This window comes from Erigeron canadensis, chromosome 3, assembly GCF_010389155.1.
Source record: "Erigeron canadensis isolate Cc75 chromosome 3, C_canadensis_v1, whole genome shotgun sequence".
In the NCBI taxonomy this organism is placed as follows: Eukaryota; Viridiplantae; Streptophyta; class Magnoliopsida; order Asterales; family Asteraceae; genus Erigeron; species Erigeron canadensis.
The window spans coordinates 38,145,803-38,163,149 of record NC_057763.1 but is presented as its reverse complement, the minus strand read 5'-3'; the positions used below and the strand labels follow the sequence as shown (position 1 = coordinate 38,163,149).

Here is a 17,347-nt window from a genome sequence, read left to right as displayed (position 1 = left end):
AAATAATATAATAGTAGTTAATATTGTAATTATGAAATTATAATAATTTTAAGATTGTTGAATTTATTTAGAAGACATCCATCTTGAAGATCCATATGTATAAAAGCAAAACTGACAAGTAGGATTTTAATGCTTTATTCAGATGAGATGTGAATTACTCGTAGCGGAAAATATAACATATATTGTTTTAACCGGGTTCAAACTAGAGAGCTTGTTACCTTTAATACCTAATAGAAAGAGAAAACCCTGAACTAAACCGCAACAGATAGAATTTCAATGCTTAATATTTATAAAATCACTTTTATTTTTTAGTTACTAAACTCCAAAATAATGCCTATAATAACATGTGAGAATACAATTATCCATTGTTGTTTAGTTTGCCCAAGTCACCACAAATAATCAATTTATTAAATTACTCGTATATAAATAATCAAATGGGCAAGATGCGGAAAACAATGAAATAAAAATAAAATAGAAACACTACCCACCCAAGGTATATATACACAGCATAAACATTGGAGGTGGAGGTAAGTTCCATGAGAGAGAGAGAGAGAGAGAGCAAGAAATAAACAATAACGAAAATGGCGGATTCATTAGTTCTATGTATGTATCATCTACACATTTATTTATTTATCTTTCAATCATACATATATTCCTTTTATTTTTTGACATCATAATATAAATTTTGAGTTTTTCTTCATATCATTTTGAAACAGGAATTTTGTAGCGCATTTGGATTGACGCACCGATTAAAATTTCTTTTCCGATTGATTATATCACCTGAATGTAAGTTTGTTTAATATTTTATAGGGAGACACGTTCTCGTGACTCTAATATCAATTTTTTGATTTTAATTTTGTTCAAATTTAAGCTTTCAATGTGATATATTTGGATATTTTGATCTTAGAATTATTATATTATAATTGTACCTATCTATGTATGTTTGTATCTATAGAGAAACTGTCATATCATATGAAAATGTATAACAGAGAACTGTCATTAGATCACTTTCATTCATATATCTTGAATGAAGAAAGATTGACAGATTCACATTTCTAATAATAGGCATATAAGTCGGAAAAATCATACGAGCACGTTTGTGCCTTTTGCATCTCAAATTGTGTATTTATGGCTTTTTCAACTTCTATGCATTTTTTTAATAATGCATATTCGTTGTTCAACATGTGGTTGAGATGCATGAATGTGAATTTTGTGACTATGTCAACTATTTAAAAAGTGTTTTTACAAGAATCTTACCTAGTATTTATATATGTACGAGAGCAAGTACCCGCGCGTTGCATCGGTGAGATGATGGGGGTGATAGGTCATAGAGTGTGATAGCCAAATGTCTTAGCCGTACGGGCTCTGCCCTCGAATTTAAAAATTCGTCGAAAGTATATCAAATAACATCTCTAATGAAAGAGCATGAAATTTTTAAAACACCCATATAATTTTTATAATTTATCGATGTACGGTTTGTGAGATAAAAGATTTTGAACGAATTGGAGGAATAAATGATTTATGGATGAGAGAGAAAAAAGATGATTGGTTGAGATTTGATGAGAGAGAAATGGTGTTTGGTAATATATAATTGATAGAAGGGGCATTTTGGGAAAGTAAATGTTGAATTGAAAGTTGAAAGTTGAAACCGTATTTGCTTTATAATATAGTATAGATATGCATGTATGTATATATTTTATAAGTTGTTTTTTATTCAAGTATTGATTTAAATTTGTTGTTGTGAAGGTGAGTGCAGAAATTTGTTGGCCCTGTGTGAATTTAGGTGTGTATGTTGGGGATTTTAGGGAAAATATTTGTGATGCTGGCAATGAATTTATCTGGCTGAGGGAAATCGATGGATTCAGCAAGGAGCTGGTTACATAAGTTTCAACCAAGGGATCGGTTGAGATCCAATACTCGAAAGAGGGAGGAGTCGATGGGTGACCTTGAAGATCCGAAGAGCCAAGTAACGGATGAAGAAGCCTCAAATATAACAAAACAGAAGGTTGCTGCTGCTAAAAAGTATATTGAAAACCATTATAAGGAACAAATGAAGAACTTGCAAGAGAGGAGAGAACGGTATGTTTCGTTTTTAATGAAATTATACTTGTGTTTATATATATGTTTTGGGCATGTTTTGTAATCTTTGGTATTGTTTGGAAGTGAACGTGAATATTAAATTTAAGAAATAGAAGTTTTGGACATTTCCCTTGCAAGCTTCAAAGTAACATTTAGATAAATGAAAATTATGTGATTTTTTCCTAGATATGAAAATAACAATTGTATTTATATTAAATAGGCGAATCCTACTCGAGAAGAAACTAGCTGATGGTGATGTTTCAGAGGAAGATCAAAACAACTTGCTTAGATTTTTAGAGAAGAAGGAAACTGAATACATGCGCCTTCAAAGGCATAAAATGGGGGTTGATGATTTTGAGCTACTTACCATGATCGGAAAAGGGGCATTTGGTGAGGTAATGTATTCTAGAATATAAATTTTTAAAAAATTTGTTTTAGCGATTTGAAAGAATTTAACGAATATTCTATGTTGTAGGTCAGAATCTGCAGGGAGAAGACTACAGGCAGTGTATATGCCATGAAAAAGCTTAAGAAATCAGAAATGTTACGTAGAGGTCAAGTATGTGCTTCTGCTACATGAGATGATAATTTTGGTTTTTATATATTAATGTTAATACACAGTTTTTAATTTCATTTTAGGTTGAACATGTGAAAGCTGAAAGGAATCTGCTTGCCGAGGTGGATAGCAATTGCATTGTGAAGTTGTATTGTTCTTTCCAAGATAATGAATATCTATACCTCATAATGGAATATCTACCTGGTGGAGACATGATGACTCTGCTTATGAGAAAAGATACATTGACCGATGATGAAGCCAGATTTTATGTTGCTGAAACAGTTTTGGCTATTGAATCCATCCACAAGCATAATTATGTGCATAGGTGTGCAATACATGATGAATAGCTTTGCATGTTTTGATTACTTCATTGGGTTTATCATGGTCTATATCTGACTTATTTTGGTGATACTAAACTGCAACAGAGATATCAAGCCTGATAATTTGCTACTTGATAGATATGGACATTTGAGATTATCAGATTTCGGACTTTGTAAACCTTTAGATTGTAGCACACTGGAAGATAAGGATTTCTCTCCTGAGGAAAGTGTCTCCAATTCAACAGGTGAGGGGAATGCTGCTGCTCCAAAACGCACACAACAAGAACAATTGCAGCATTGGCAAAAAAATAGGAGGACACTTGTAAGTATCAACATTTTTATTACTGCTTATCGGTCATCTATTAATGTTTTCGAATCTAATATTTTTTCGACGCCTGATAAGTTGGCACATTGTTACAGGATTAATGCCTTTTATTCAATAAACGTAATCATTAAGAGATCCCCTTAATAAGAAATATTTAAACAATTTATAAAATAAACGAAACCTTCTTTATGTGTTATATCGTAATTGAATCAGTGATCTTATATTCTAAATTGGGGGCATTGCAGGCTTATTCAACTGTTGGCACTCCTGATTATATTGCCCCAGAGGTTCTACTAAAGAAAGGTTACTCATTGGAATGCGATTGGTTAGTAGTCTATTATTATTCCTTTATAGGGAATCCGTCTCTTCAAAAGTGTTATTTTTTCCACATAGATTTTAGTTATAAGTTACTGTTTGTGTGTAAATCAAATAGGTATTTCTTAGTACTTTATGCACTGACTTGCTCTTTTTCAAATGATCATGTGATTGTTATTCTTCAGGTGGTCTCTTGGTGCCATTATGTATGAGATGCTCGTGGGATATCCACCTTTCTACTCCGATGATCCGATGTCAACTTGTAGAAAGGTAGTTTAGTTTATTTATATCCTATTCCACTCTTTTAGAGAGATTTGAATGATATGTTGTTTGTTTTTTATATTTGTTACATGTGTAGATAGTACATTGGAAATCCCATTTGAAGTTTCCACAAGAAGCACAACTTTCCTTGGAAGCAAAAGATCTTATCAGCAGACTGCTCTGCAATGTCAACCACAGGCTAGGCTCAAAAGGCGCAGATGAAATAAAGGTAGTGTATGCTGTCTCATATTCTAAGTTAATAATTATTCGACAATGAATATCCGATAATGACTCTGATGTTTAATTATGTTTTAGGCTCATCCCTGGTTCAAAGGTATTGATTGGGACCGAATATATCATATGGAAGCCGCATTCATTCCCGAAGTTAATGATGAATTAGATACTCAAAATTTTGAAAAGTTTGAAGAGGTGATTTCCGTTTAATTGTTTCTCTTGCGTTTATGATATTATACTGTACTTTGTCTTTATGACCCGTTCTTAATATTTCAGTCTGAACATCAAAGTAAGAGTTCATCAAGATCCGGACCATGGAGAAGGGTAAATCCCCCCCAACCACTAGAAATACTATCTGTGTTGTTCTTGCCTATTTACTTTAACAAGAGTTCAAAGCTATGTATCAACATTTTTCCATGTTTTTTCACATGTGATATTGTTAACTGAGATCGTTTGCCTTATCTTAACGTTTAAGTTTAACTGGAGATTTTTTGCATTTTAATTGGTATTTGGGCTGTCTATTAATACTTATTAATTTCTGCTACAATTGCTTTCAATACAGATGCTTTCGTCCAAGGATATAAACTTTGTTGGCTACACTTACAAGAACTTTGAGATTGTCAATGATTATCAAGTCCCTGGAATGGGTCTCTCTCTCTCTCATGCAAATTCCTAAATTCTAACATGGGCATAGATCAAAAGTAATAAATTTTGGAGATTTTTTAGATTGGAAAGTTTACATTTAGGTGATTAGTCAGTTGAAAAATTAAGTCTTTCATTCGTTAATTGAGTTTTAGGACACGTGAGATGATGTTTCTGGAATCTGGATAATGATACACTTCTACTTGACCATGGGCATGCAAGAACGACAGTAAACTGATTAGAAATGTTTAGCCTATTAATTAAATGTCTAAGATCCCCTACAGTAATTGGAAATGTGAACCAAGTCTTATACTCAATACATGCAGTAATCTGTAACGGTGAAAGTGCATAATTAAGTATATTTAGCTCAACATGTAACATTCATAGAACTGATGCTAGACAAGACATTTCTAAGCTTTATTCGGCTGTTTAATCATCTTTTTGCCAAGTCAACTCCTATCAACTAATTCTTTGTTCATTGTTGCAGCTGAACTTAAAAAGAAGAAAAACAAACCGAAGAGACCGACAATCAAGTCACTATTTGGTAGCCTACTATTTCTATCTTCTTTTTCTTTTTACTTAGTAGGAGACTAGGTGGATATTTCCAACCTATGAACCTAAAAAATTGATTATACCAAATTAAATAGGTCAGTGGCACGATCATGAATGGCTCTATTTGAGCATGATCTGAAAAGGGAATTGTTTGATAACCAAATAGAACTAAACTAAACCCTTTACTAAATTGAATTTTATGGTAGTTGTTTAATCTTGAATCATCTTGATAACAATAATATTAATAAAAGACAATTGTTATAAAACTCAATTAATCAGTAAGAGCCTTTAATTTTTCAATTGATCAAAAAGAAGCTTTGTTTATATAAAAGTAAAATTTCCTATCCTTCAAATTTTATACAACCTATTAAATTTAAGTTAAGTTCAACTTACTTAAGATTGGACATTCCAACAAAAAAATCTCTAAAATTTATCTAGTTGCTCAATCTTGTGAGTTTCTTTCATTGTACAGAAGAAGAGTCGGGTAACGAATCATCATAAGGGCACCATTGGAATTGCATCAATACTTGTCCTATCTCTTCCGATTGCTTGATCGATACCAACCGGTGAAAATTGTCATAATTGTCAAATATGGTTGAAGAATTAGATGAATTTTTGTGAGGCTATTTTACTTTTAATTAGCCATCAAAGTTAAATGTAGAGGCGTTTACTAGTTACTTTCATATCTTTTACAGTACCATTTTTCTTGACTTCGAGCCTAAAGAAATCTTGTGTATAAAGAGCCCAGCGTTGTATATTGGAATCATAGTGAAATTACTAGTCAAATGTGCACATGCACTTGTTTCATTTACACGTGTTCCTTTCTTTCTAAATATTTGCAATTTTGTAGAGAACACAAGTATCAAACTATTGTTTTTCGCTAGTTTGGCCTTGTACCTTTTAAATGACCTGGTCAAGTTTTGTTGGTAACTTTGTCCAAGTGAGCAAAAGGATGTGGCCATCTGAGATTTATGTGGAAGGTTACCTTGAAATAAAAGTATTAACACTTGGGTTATGTATTTCATATAACATCCATCCATCTATCTATACTCCTAATTAAAAATTATCCACCCATGTTGAAAGTTTACAAGATTTGTGTAACACCCAACATTTAAAAATAAGGATTTCCAAAAACTTTTGCCTAACGGCGTCAAAGAAAGCAGAATTAAACTTTAAAAGTCCAGACCAGCAAAACCTGTTTGGTTTATTCGTTAAATGGTGTTACTAGCCATATCATCAAAATAAGTCTAAATGGAAATCCATTGGTTGCCCAACATTAAACAACCGAGCACATCATCAATACAAGTCATTATTATCTAAACAATAAGCAAATGTCTAAAGTGAGCAGCCACTATGGGTAAACTATAACCAACTTCAAGATCATCTACCCATGCCTCACATCTTCTCCTGCTCACTATTGTTGGACCTGAGGGCACAACACATTTTAAAAGAGCAAGTGTTAGCTAACGAATTAGCTAAGTAAGATAACACATAAATTATGAAACGTTTGTCCACTTAAAACATTATATAAAAGTTATATTAATTCGTTAAGGCACATATCCTCAAACATATCATCACACTTACATATCATATCATCAACATCATTCATATTAGGATGGGCCATCCTAAATGTGCCTAGTCATCTTTTGCATCATCACATATCACATTTGAACATCTTTATAATTGTGACAAAAGTCACGCATCTCATATAACATATGCATCTCGTTAAGTGTGACATAAGTCGCACCCGACTAGATGAACCACCATTCAGTAGTACATCAATGTCGTTAAGGAATGGCAAGCCAATCCAGGAGTAATCCGTATGTTCAAAGACATTGGTGGTTAATCACGCCACCCGGAGATACTCAAACCACGTAATTATGTTGCAAGGAGCCACCCAAGCAACCATATACGCACCCGCCGGGCAAGGGCAAGTACGGGTTAAGCTTAACACTTTCATATCATATACGAGCTCGGTTTACATCACATATAGTTTAGGTGTCCACGTTACCTAGACATCATCACATATCATCTTATTACGTTTGGGCCTTTAAACGTGCACGTGTCATGGCAACTTAACAAGTCTAGTGAACTAGATGAATAAGCCATGTAGTCATGCACACTTTACATATCATCAACATATAACACATTTCACTTCATCTCAAGACATTACATAGCATTATATAGCATATCATTACATCGCATGCATTGTTACATAACGTACATCATCATATATCATTGTATATCATATATCATTACAACATTGCATATCATTTATCATCATAGATCGTACATCATTTCATATCATCTATCATCTCATGTCATATATCGTTGCAAAACACCTATTATCTCATATCATATTTCATTTCATCTATTAAGCATACATAGCATCTCATATCAGTACATATCATTGGGATAGCATTTCAGGCTTCAATATGCATCTACATAGCCCATATCACCTCCCGTATAATCCCGAATACACATAATCAAACAAGATACCATTTGGGGAAGTTATTATATGAAAACTATGTTTTTGTTGAACCCTCAGCGTGTCAAAGTAGTGTATCTTACCTCGTAGAAGCACACAACAAATGATAACGTAAGTTACCAAGCTTTGCAAGTATTCCCGACTACCTATAATCATTAAACAACATAATGAGCTAATAAATACCCACTCACTTATGGTCATGACTCACGTCTAAATACCTATAAACATGACTCATGACAATGCTTGATGCATCAGACATTCGATTAATACTTTAAAGCTTACATAACTCGACGAAACTCGGGATACACTCACTAAATTAACCTTTCTGGAAACTTGACATTACAATCATCTTTCAAAAACATTTCCATTAGAAAGTAGACTCTCTCACGATTCCGTGGATATCTTATTTGTCAAAAACGGAGTTACGGTTCAAAAGTTATGGCCATTTGAAAATTCTGTCACTATTGCGTCGCAACTACCAAATTGCGTCGCAACTAAACGTCACTGTTTTTCAGTTGCGCCGCAACTAGTCCCGATTCTGCACAAAACTCATTGTTTAACCTCCAAAACTTAACCAAACACACCCCAAACGACCCCTAACCTTATGAACGACTTTTGCACTTCAAAATTCACCATTTTAAGACCATAATGATGCAATGAAATCATTGATTAATCCTTACTTGATTTGCATCACATAGTTAAACGTTTTAAGTTACCGAATCGATTAAAACACACGTTTTTGACATCAATTGATCTTCTAATAACCTAGATCAGTTATGGATCTGATTATATGATTGAAAGGACATTAAATCAATGTTATTATACCTTGGATACCTGGAGATTACAAAGAGGATGTAAAAGGCTTGATCAACACACCCGAAAACGTATGAAGTCGCACAAGAATTGATCAAAGAGAGGAGGGACGACCTAGGGCTTGAAGAATGTGTTTTTGGAACTGAATAATGATAGGGATTAGGGTCTAATTACCCCTAAACCTGCTGTACACACTTTTCTAAACTTACATTCAAGCCCCTTCACTTCACATCTTTACATCTAAGGCTTAAACAACCTAACGGGAATACTTACTAACACTTTAATCACAATTAATCATCTTAAACACATTAACACATGAATCATTAAGGCTTTAAAACCTTACACATAATGCACATTAATCACACATAAACATTAAATCTCTTAGAGACTTAACGGACACGTTGTGTTGACTTAACGACTCAAGTCAACCGTTAATTAAAAGTTCGGGATGTTACAATTTGGGACATGTGATTTTACTTTTTTGCCCTTCTTCACCCCTTTAGTCTTCCATCTCCCAATAAATATCTTCTAATAAATACATCTATACTTCTATACTCCTAATTAAAAATTATCCACCCATGTTGAAAGTTTACAAGATTTAGGACATGCGATTTTACTTTTTTGCCCTTCCTCACCCCTTTAGTCTTTCCTCTTCCAATAAATATCTTCTAATAAATACAAATACTCTTCATTAAAAGCAGACACATTAAACATTAATATTTCTCTTCTCTATACCCTAAAACACACACACCATATTCATATGGAGTCGGGAATTATGGCGGTACATTATCTATTAATATGGATCCTGATCAAGCAAAAGTCGTAATAACGAGATCAAAAGATTTCAAGATCAAGAGGAGGTCGTAATTAACGATATTAAAAGATTTTAAGATTACAACAATCAAAACTCTCTCAATGATATCCGTTGCAACGCGCGGGTAGTATGCTCGTTTAATAATACAGTAACGTTAGTTACGCCACTGCATCAGATATACGATATCTGTTACGCCACTGCATCAAATATATGATATTTAGTAGTTTGAATGCTACTCTGATTTCCATATACACATACAAAAGTGAAAGGTATAACCGTGCTAAATCTGTCTGTTATATATCAACCAATTAAAAGTATTCAAACACGTACCAATTACAACGAAGCACCTCTTTGGTTTGTCTCAATACTACAGAAAAAGCACTCATATCAGATTATCTTCCTATCACGAGACGAGATTATGTATGACTTATTATCTCTAAAATAATCTCTTATTGATAACTGAATATTCAGCCACGATCGAGATACAAGAACATCCTCATATGATTATGCTTTTTCGTCAAGCATTTTCATATGTTCGGACAAACTCTCTCTACTTTACAACAACTCATTTATTAGAACTTATAAACATAAGTATATGACAAGACTTTATGATATACCAAACACAAATTGTTCTCAAAATGCACTTATATATTTGTTAAATGGATCTATTTAACAATACTAATTAGCAAAATCCATATAATAAATAATACATAAATAAATAAATGATAAATAATAAAATAAAAAAAGAATTAAATAAAATAAAAATAAAAATAGACATAAGAAAACAAACAAACAATATCGACACTTTGCTTGTTATTTTATTCTCCCCCTCACAAATCCTGTTCACCTCTTTTTCATTGGATTTTATTTTCTTTTCCCAAATAACACAAAACATTCTTTTCTTTTTTAAAATATTTATTTTTATTTTGCCTTGTTGTCATTCCACCAAATCAATCTTTATCAAAATTAAAACCCCCAAAATCTGCATGCAGTTTTTATACAATCAATCAATGAAACCATCAAAGTTAATAATTATTCTTTCAGATCTTAATCCTTAAGTAATTAGTTATTATTATCAATTTATCATCATCAACGCAACCCCAATTTTATGTTTCAAATTAGGGTTTGTCCAGCCATCTAAAATATAAAATTAAAAAAAGGTTCTTGATTTATGTTTTTTAATCAAGAGTTTTTACATTTTAGTATATAAAGATTCTTAATTTGATTGAAACTAGGGTTTGATTTTGATTAATATAAGCGGGGTTGAGTTTTTTTACAAACCCTAATTAGTATTAGTGTAATTATTGCATATATATAGATTTAAATAATAGATACAGATCTGAGTTGAATTAAATTATGGATCGTGTTGTTGGTAATAAGTTTAAGCTTGGAAGGAAAATTGGAAGTGGATCTTTTGGTGAACTCTTTTTAGGTATTTTTTATTTATTAATTTTTATTAAAGTTTCAATTTTTAGGTATTTAATTTATGTTTTTAGTATAGTTATTGATCAATTATTATTATTATTTTTTGTTTAATGGAATACATAATTGTGTATAATGTAGGTGTTAATATTCAAACTGGGGAAGAAGTTGCTGTTAAGCTGGTATCGACTTCTTTTCGTTGCGATAATGGTTTTGATTATCTTATTTTAGTATGTGTTTTGATAGTGATTATTATTTGATATCGAATTATTGGGATTAAGGGATAATAAATTGATAACTAAGCGGTAATAACATGTGTTACATTTTACAATGCTTGGAATGTTGAATGTAGCTACAAGAATTCAGGTTTTATTGTTGCAGCAATTCGAACAGATAACCAAATACTAGAAACCGATATTTTGATAAGCACTTTCAAAATGCACAGTTAAACACCCCCTGTAGGATTCTTTCCGCTTTCTGTATACGATGGTAACTATATTAACGTGTTCTCTAAGTTGCCTTATATAGCTGTATTGCCACTCTGTACACTTGATTCATTCATGTCTACTTTGTAAAGTGGAAAGCTGCGATATTCTTACTATATTTCAATACCTTTTCAATCTTAAGTATGTGTATATGTATTCTTATATTGAAATTGCATGTTTCAACTTTTGGTCTGAACTTTGGGGTTTACTACTTCGACTTTTCATCTTTTAGAGTCATATTGCAGTGCTTTTCTTTGAGTTTTACATAAATGGTTGATTTGTGAATTAAAGAAACATTGTTAAAATGTTTGTTAGACGAAGAAGAAAAATTGGGGCTTTTTTGCTGTCACAAACTAGTGACTTTTTTTAATATCAACATTTCTACTATTTCACTACATGTACTGTCCTATTAGAACCGCTTTTTAATTATTTAAACCCCGACATAGTACTTACACGTCTATTACTGGAATTTCCAGGAACCTTCCAAGACGAAACATCCTCAACTTCATTATGAATCAAAAATATATATGATTCTCCAGGGAGGAAGTGAGTCTCTTCTCTATCTATCTATGTGTGTGTGTGTGTGTGTGGGTAATCATATACTCAAAATATAATTACTCAGGTGTTTTTACGAATAATAAAACATGTTGATATTCTAATAAATTACCAAATATGACGGTTTCTTTATTTTTTTAATGAAGCGGGAGTACCTACCCTTAAGTGGTATGGAGTAGAGGGTGAGTGCAATGCCATGGTCATTGACCTCCTTGGACCAAGCCTGGAAGACCTTTTTAATTATTGCAATAGAAAGTTTTCCTTGAAGACAGTTTTAATGCTTGCAGATCAGTTAGTAAGTGCTGTTTATCCTGGGTTATTTATGTTTTGTTGCTCTTTTGACTTTAAAATGCGCTAATAAATTATGTAACCTTGCAGATAAATAGAGTTGAGTACATGCATGCAAGAAGCTTTCTTCACCGTGACCTAAAGCCTGACAATTTTTTAATGGGCCTGGGCCGCAAAGCAAATCAGGTTAGTATTGAATTTCTTTAATCTCTTACAGCACTTTTTGGTGGTTCTGTTGTTTATTTCTTTTTCCAGTGTGTATTTCTTAATCAAAAGACATAAAACATGAGTATCTTGTCTAAACTTACTTAAGCTCTCGGTTATGGCAGGTGTACATCATTGATTTTGGCCTTGCAAAAAAGTATAGGGATCTTCAAAGTCATAGACACATACCCTACAGGTAAATTTTGTACCTACTTTATGGTTGCTTCTTTACTGTAAGCATTTCGGTTTTCATAATTGTGCCATGATCATCTTCACTTTATGAGTAGGGTTTTTGGCATCCTCTATCTTGCCTCTTTTTCTTTTTTGATGAAGATTTTAGCCTTGTCTATTATCAATGGCCATGAGTCTCTTTAGAATATGTCTTTTGGGCCAGAACTCCAGAAGTAAAATAATTCAAGCGACTTTTAAGGAAAATTAATTGAAAGTCTGCTTATATTTATAGGATTAGATAATTATTGATGTTATCTAGCTCTGTTATTATATTTGACACATTAGTTATTAGTTATAACTTTATGATCAATTTCATAGTTTTTGGATTAAAGTGTGTTGGGTCTAAGCACCTATCAATTCAGATCTTGTGTCCTACCTGCCAACTCCCATGTACCTGCTTCCGTTACTATACAGTGTTCTCATCAAGTATTTTTTATTAGGGAAAACAAGAATCTCACCGGCACGGCTCGCTATGCCAGTGTCAACACACACCTTGGAGTTGGTCAGTGTTTAATCATAAAAGTAGTTTTTTTGGTTAAACAAATGTTTTAATGCATTTGAAGTCTTAATGTGCTTGTTGTCTTGTCTCTTGTTATGCAGAACAAAGTAGACGGGATGATTTAGAATCTCTTGGTTATGTTCTTATGTATTTTCTAAGAGGAAGGTGAGTTGTTGTTTTGGTTTTCTTTTTAAACCTCCTGATACTTGTTGATTTTTATTAACAGGCATACTTGTGATTTTGTTTTAGCCTTCCCTGGCAGGGATTGAAAGCAGGAACTAAGAAACAGAAATATGACAGGATAAGTGAAAAGAAGATGTTGACTCCAATAGAGGTATATTGTCAATCATGTTCATGTTTGTGTATATGGAGTAAATAGAGATTCCATGCAGCTTGTAGTGTTTTTTTACTGTCACCAGCATCTCCTGAATTAATCACTTAATCATTCTCCGGGAACAAGGAAAATATCTAGATTTGCGTACCAATTTAGATATTTGTATGAATGTGGTTAGATGTGGCAACATGGTCAGGTTGGGTGGTTGGAAAATGAATCAGCACATTTGACGTGATCAACCTGTTACCATTATAGCAACTTTTTTTAGGGATTACTCAAATGACTCATGGGAGACTTGTCAAACTTTTCTGCTTTAGGAATTATATATTTTTCTTAAAAGATAACAATCTGAAGCTGCCATAATACTTGATATCTTTTAACAGGTGCTCTGCAAATCATATCCTTCAGAGTTCACTTCATACTTCCATTATTGTCGATCTTTGAGATTTGAAGACAAACCAGACTATTCATATCTGAAGAGGCTTTTCCGAGACTTGTTTATCCGTGAAGGTGAAAGAAACTTCATCTTACTCTACCTGATTCTATCACCTCAGATGCTTGATGTGTTTGTCATTTATAGTGATTGAGCATCACTGCACTCTGAAAGTGTACATATTTGTTGACTTAAACCTGAATGACTTTTATTTTCAGGCTATCAGTTTGATTATGTCTTTGATTGGACCATTTTGAAGTATCCACAAATTGGTGCTAGCACTAGAGGAAGAGTGAGTGAAAAAAATTATGTTGCTAGTATATTCATGTACTCTTTCATGAAATGCTTATTATTTGCCCCTTTTTACAGACGCAAAGTGGAATAGTTGGTCAAAATGTTGGAACATCCACAGATAAACCTCCTGGAAGAACCTCAGGTATGACCTAGAAGTATAATTTAAAGGAATATTATCAGTTAGAATTGGCTGTATGGGCAGATGTTGCAGGTAGTCATAAGTCATTACGGGTTATGGTTGAAACTTGTCCATTTTTAGTGCCAGTTGAAACAGCGGTTCAGGCCCGGCTTGCTTGACTTGCAAATGCTCTTTTGTTCACATTGTAATTTTAAAGTTGTGTGCTAATTGTTGCAAAATTAATATTATCACAGTTAAACTCTTGAACTGTAAATAAAAATGGTTTTGGAGTTTGTAATTGTATGCTATAAATTGTAACTTTGGGTGACTACCCTAACAAAACGCTTTTACCAGTAAATGGATTGAAGCCGTCACCTCTAATATGATGGACAGTCTCTATCTCAAATGAATACATGTATCCTTTTGGTGAGCCTGTTTAACATGTAGCTTGTTTCTTATTCCTGTAGCCGGACAAGATGTTCGTGAGACAATCTCTAGAAGAAATCCATCTGGTGTTGGCCGCCATGAACTCTCAAGAAATAGGACTTCAGAGAATGTACCTTCATCAAAAGATGTGGTATGTTTTTCTTTGTTTTTAATAGTTTTTATTTTAGGGTTTGCTTCTTTTCTAAAAATTTATAAGTTAAGTATTTTATTTAAATTTAAAGAGAGATGCTCCACTTACGAGAGATTCTTAAATATCAATGTAGCATATGATTCGCAGATAGAGAAAACAGAGTTATTGTAGTCGGTTTTCACATGCGTCTGTATGATTCTATTTTTATTTTTAACATTTTGTCATGGGAAAACCGGCAGGGGTTGGGTGACAGGTCAAAACAGATTTTTTATGGGCCTGAATTGGGTCGTGCTGGGCTGACTTGCAAAGTTTTAATTATTATCTTTATTAGTGGGTTGGTTTTGCTTGTGAAAAATGATTTAGGAGATTTTATGCCTAAAATATAATTTGGCCGACTTTTGATCCAGTTGGTCCGTTTCCCCTTTTTTAGCTGTTCGTATATGTATATTTGTGCACTTTTGAAGATAAATAGGCTGTTTAAAACTATGCTATTTCAATGCACAGCAACCTGACTCAGAAAAAGTTCGATCTTCACGAAACGGGAGCACGTCAAGACGTGCCTCTTTCCTGAGCAGCAAACCTGGCTCTTCAGCAGAAGCCACAGATGGTAGATCAAGCCGAGTCGTGTCAAGCAGTGGGGGCCGCTTATCTACTACTAATAGAGGATATGATACCAAACCGTTGGGCTTCTCTGGTACTTCAAAGGGTGGGCGTGACGATCCTCTCAGGAGCTTTGAATTCCTCCAAATCAGGAAGTAATACGGATATAAGGTAGTACAATAAATCTAAAATACCATGCAATTTTACATTATGTAAATGGGAATTTGTGTTTTACACCACAAATATAAGATGGCATGGCTTATAATATATGTGACAGTTGTGATGCTCATCCAAAGAATGAGGTTTCCGTGTATGGGAATTTTCGTTATATGTATTAGTACCTGAGACTTGGTTACAAGTTTTAATACTGGTTGCAATGTTGTATGTTTTTTCTTACAAAAATTATTTTCTGGGTTACAATTTGGGGTGAAGTTTCGGTTACTCTATTAAAGATGTTTAGGCCCATTTTTGTGCCAACTGCCAAAGCAGGTAATCTGAAGACTCATTTTGTTTCATGTTATTTCTGGTATGTTTAGGAAGTTTTGGTTATACCAGGTGGCGTAATACAGAAGTACTATTGGAGGAGTATTGGCCAAAATTAGGTGGTCATACAAATTTAATAATGCCAAGTTATGATTGTGTTACTTAAAAGAATTGAATATATGATGATAAATATTACGAATAAGGCATGCTTATTGAAGATAATATACAGGGGCACCATTGTTTAGATATGTGTTAGTTAAAAGATATGTTATGTTTAAATTATTCAAGTAATTCATTGATTGAATGATCAAAGACATATGATTGCAATTTTGTTACCCGGAAGGAAAAATGTAATTTTTGAAGTGAAGAATATTCTATTTTTTTTCAAAACAGCAAAGTTATATTAATTCGCCGTGGTGTTGAAAGTCTGAAGAAGCCATTATAAATTTAGACTCATGAGCCATGAATTTACAAAGGGAAATTGTCGCTACCAATAGAGTTTATACAAGCTGTTGTCCGCATTTCCTAGAAAATATGTACATCGAGTTTACCGATCTTTTTTCGCACTTACTCTCGAGCCATAGGAAAGATGTGCATCAATTGGAGGGGTATACATCTTGGGAAATTTCGCCAATATGCTCCACCAAACATTTTCCCTAAACTAACTCGATACGAAACCAACAATTACCATCACCAAACTTAATTAATCCAATTCATATTTTACATACCAATATTATATAGGCAATGCAATAATCCATCAAAGGATGTGAAAGATTCATCTAATTATAACCACAATACTTCCTTAAAATTTGAAGTTATTTTGATTTTGGAAACTACTAATGTGAAAATACGTCACTTTTGAACACTTAGCTTGAAGATCGAAAACTCTTTTGCATTAATGAATGGATATAGGAGTGTGTAAAATTTATTGGTGAACGAATATGAAGATTAGCCAATAATCACTATGGATCTTACCAATCTTAATCAATCAATTGAAGAATCAGTCGACCCGATTAGGTGCCTCTTATTATGAATGTTTATTATTAAGAGTTTACCAATAACGATCAAGATGAATCAATAACATATACAGAATATGAATAAAAATATATGGAGAGAATGTCAAATTAGAAGAAGCAGCAGCAGAATATGAATGTGTCGTGTGTGAGTAATTGAGACCCTAATCTCTCTTATATAGCCAAGCAGTTTCAGCATCAACACCTTTAGTCCCTCAAGTCTTTAGTCTTCTAATTCTCTCCTTGAAGTCTTGAGTATTTGTTCTTTAGTCATTCCAGCTTCTTATGATATCCAACACTAGTCCAAAATCATAACAACCAACACAAACAAAGTTAGATATATGAAATGATGATATCCTAAGTTTATATTACTTACTTTAACAATTGGTTATGTATATGACCCTTCAAATTC

At 33.1% G+C, this 17,347-nt stretch overlaps 2 protein-coding genes across 4 annotated transcripts; both read left to right on the top strand.

The window, feature by feature from the left end:
* The first annotated feature begins 477 nt into the window (after positions 1-477).
* On the top strand, positions 478-6,091 carry LOC122592484 (serine/threonine-protein kinase tricornered). Of its 3 annotated transcripts, none has more exons than XR_006322721.1 (15): positions 478-603; positions 717-786; positions 1,747-2,079; positions 2,300-2,474; positions 2,555-2,638; positions 2,719-2,960; positions 3,061-3,277; positions 3,526-3,605; positions 3,781-3,865; positions 3,954-4,085; positions 4,172-4,285; positions 4,367-4,414; positions 4,653-4,791; positions 5,220-5,276; positions 5,757-5,774. XR_006322721.1 is itself a non-coding variant. In XM_043764724.1 (15 exons), the coding sequence occupies exons 3-15, from the start codon at positions 1,856-1,858 to the stop codon at positions 5,783-5,785; spliced, it is 1,572 nt and encodes a 523-aa protein (XP_043620659.1). In that variant the 5' UTR covers positions 478-603; positions 717-786; positions 1,757-1,855; the 3' UTR covers positions 5,786-6,091. The 3 variants fall into 3 exon arrangements, 2 of the variants coding, with proteins under 2 accessions (XP_043620659.1, XP_043620658.1); XM_043764724.1 differs by having other exon boundaries at positions 1,757-2,079; positions 4,653-4,737; positions 5,757-6,091; XM_043764723.1 differs by having other exon boundaries at positions 4,653-4,737; positions 5,757-6,091.
* Positions 6,092-10,353: 4,262 nt separating this feature from the next.
* LOC122591117 (casein kinase 1-like protein 9) lies at positions 10,354-15,841 on the top strand. Its single transcript, XM_043763333.1, has 14 exons — positions 10,354-10,831; positions 10,963-11,003; positions 11,783-11,852; positions 12,008-12,156; positions 12,240-12,335; positions 12,479-12,549; positions 13,025-13,086; positions 13,185-13,248; positions 13,333-13,417; positions 13,801-13,927; positions 14,069-14,142; positions 14,220-14,286; positions 14,730-14,839; positions 15,344-15,841. The coding sequence occupies exons 1-14, from the start codon at positions 10,756-10,758 to the stop codon at positions 15,596-15,598; spliced, it is 1,347 nt and encodes a 448-aa protein (XP_043619268.1). The 5' UTR covers positions 10,354-10,755; the 3' UTR covers positions 15,599-15,841.
* The last annotated feature ends 1,506 nt before the right edge of the window (positions 15,842-17,347 follow it).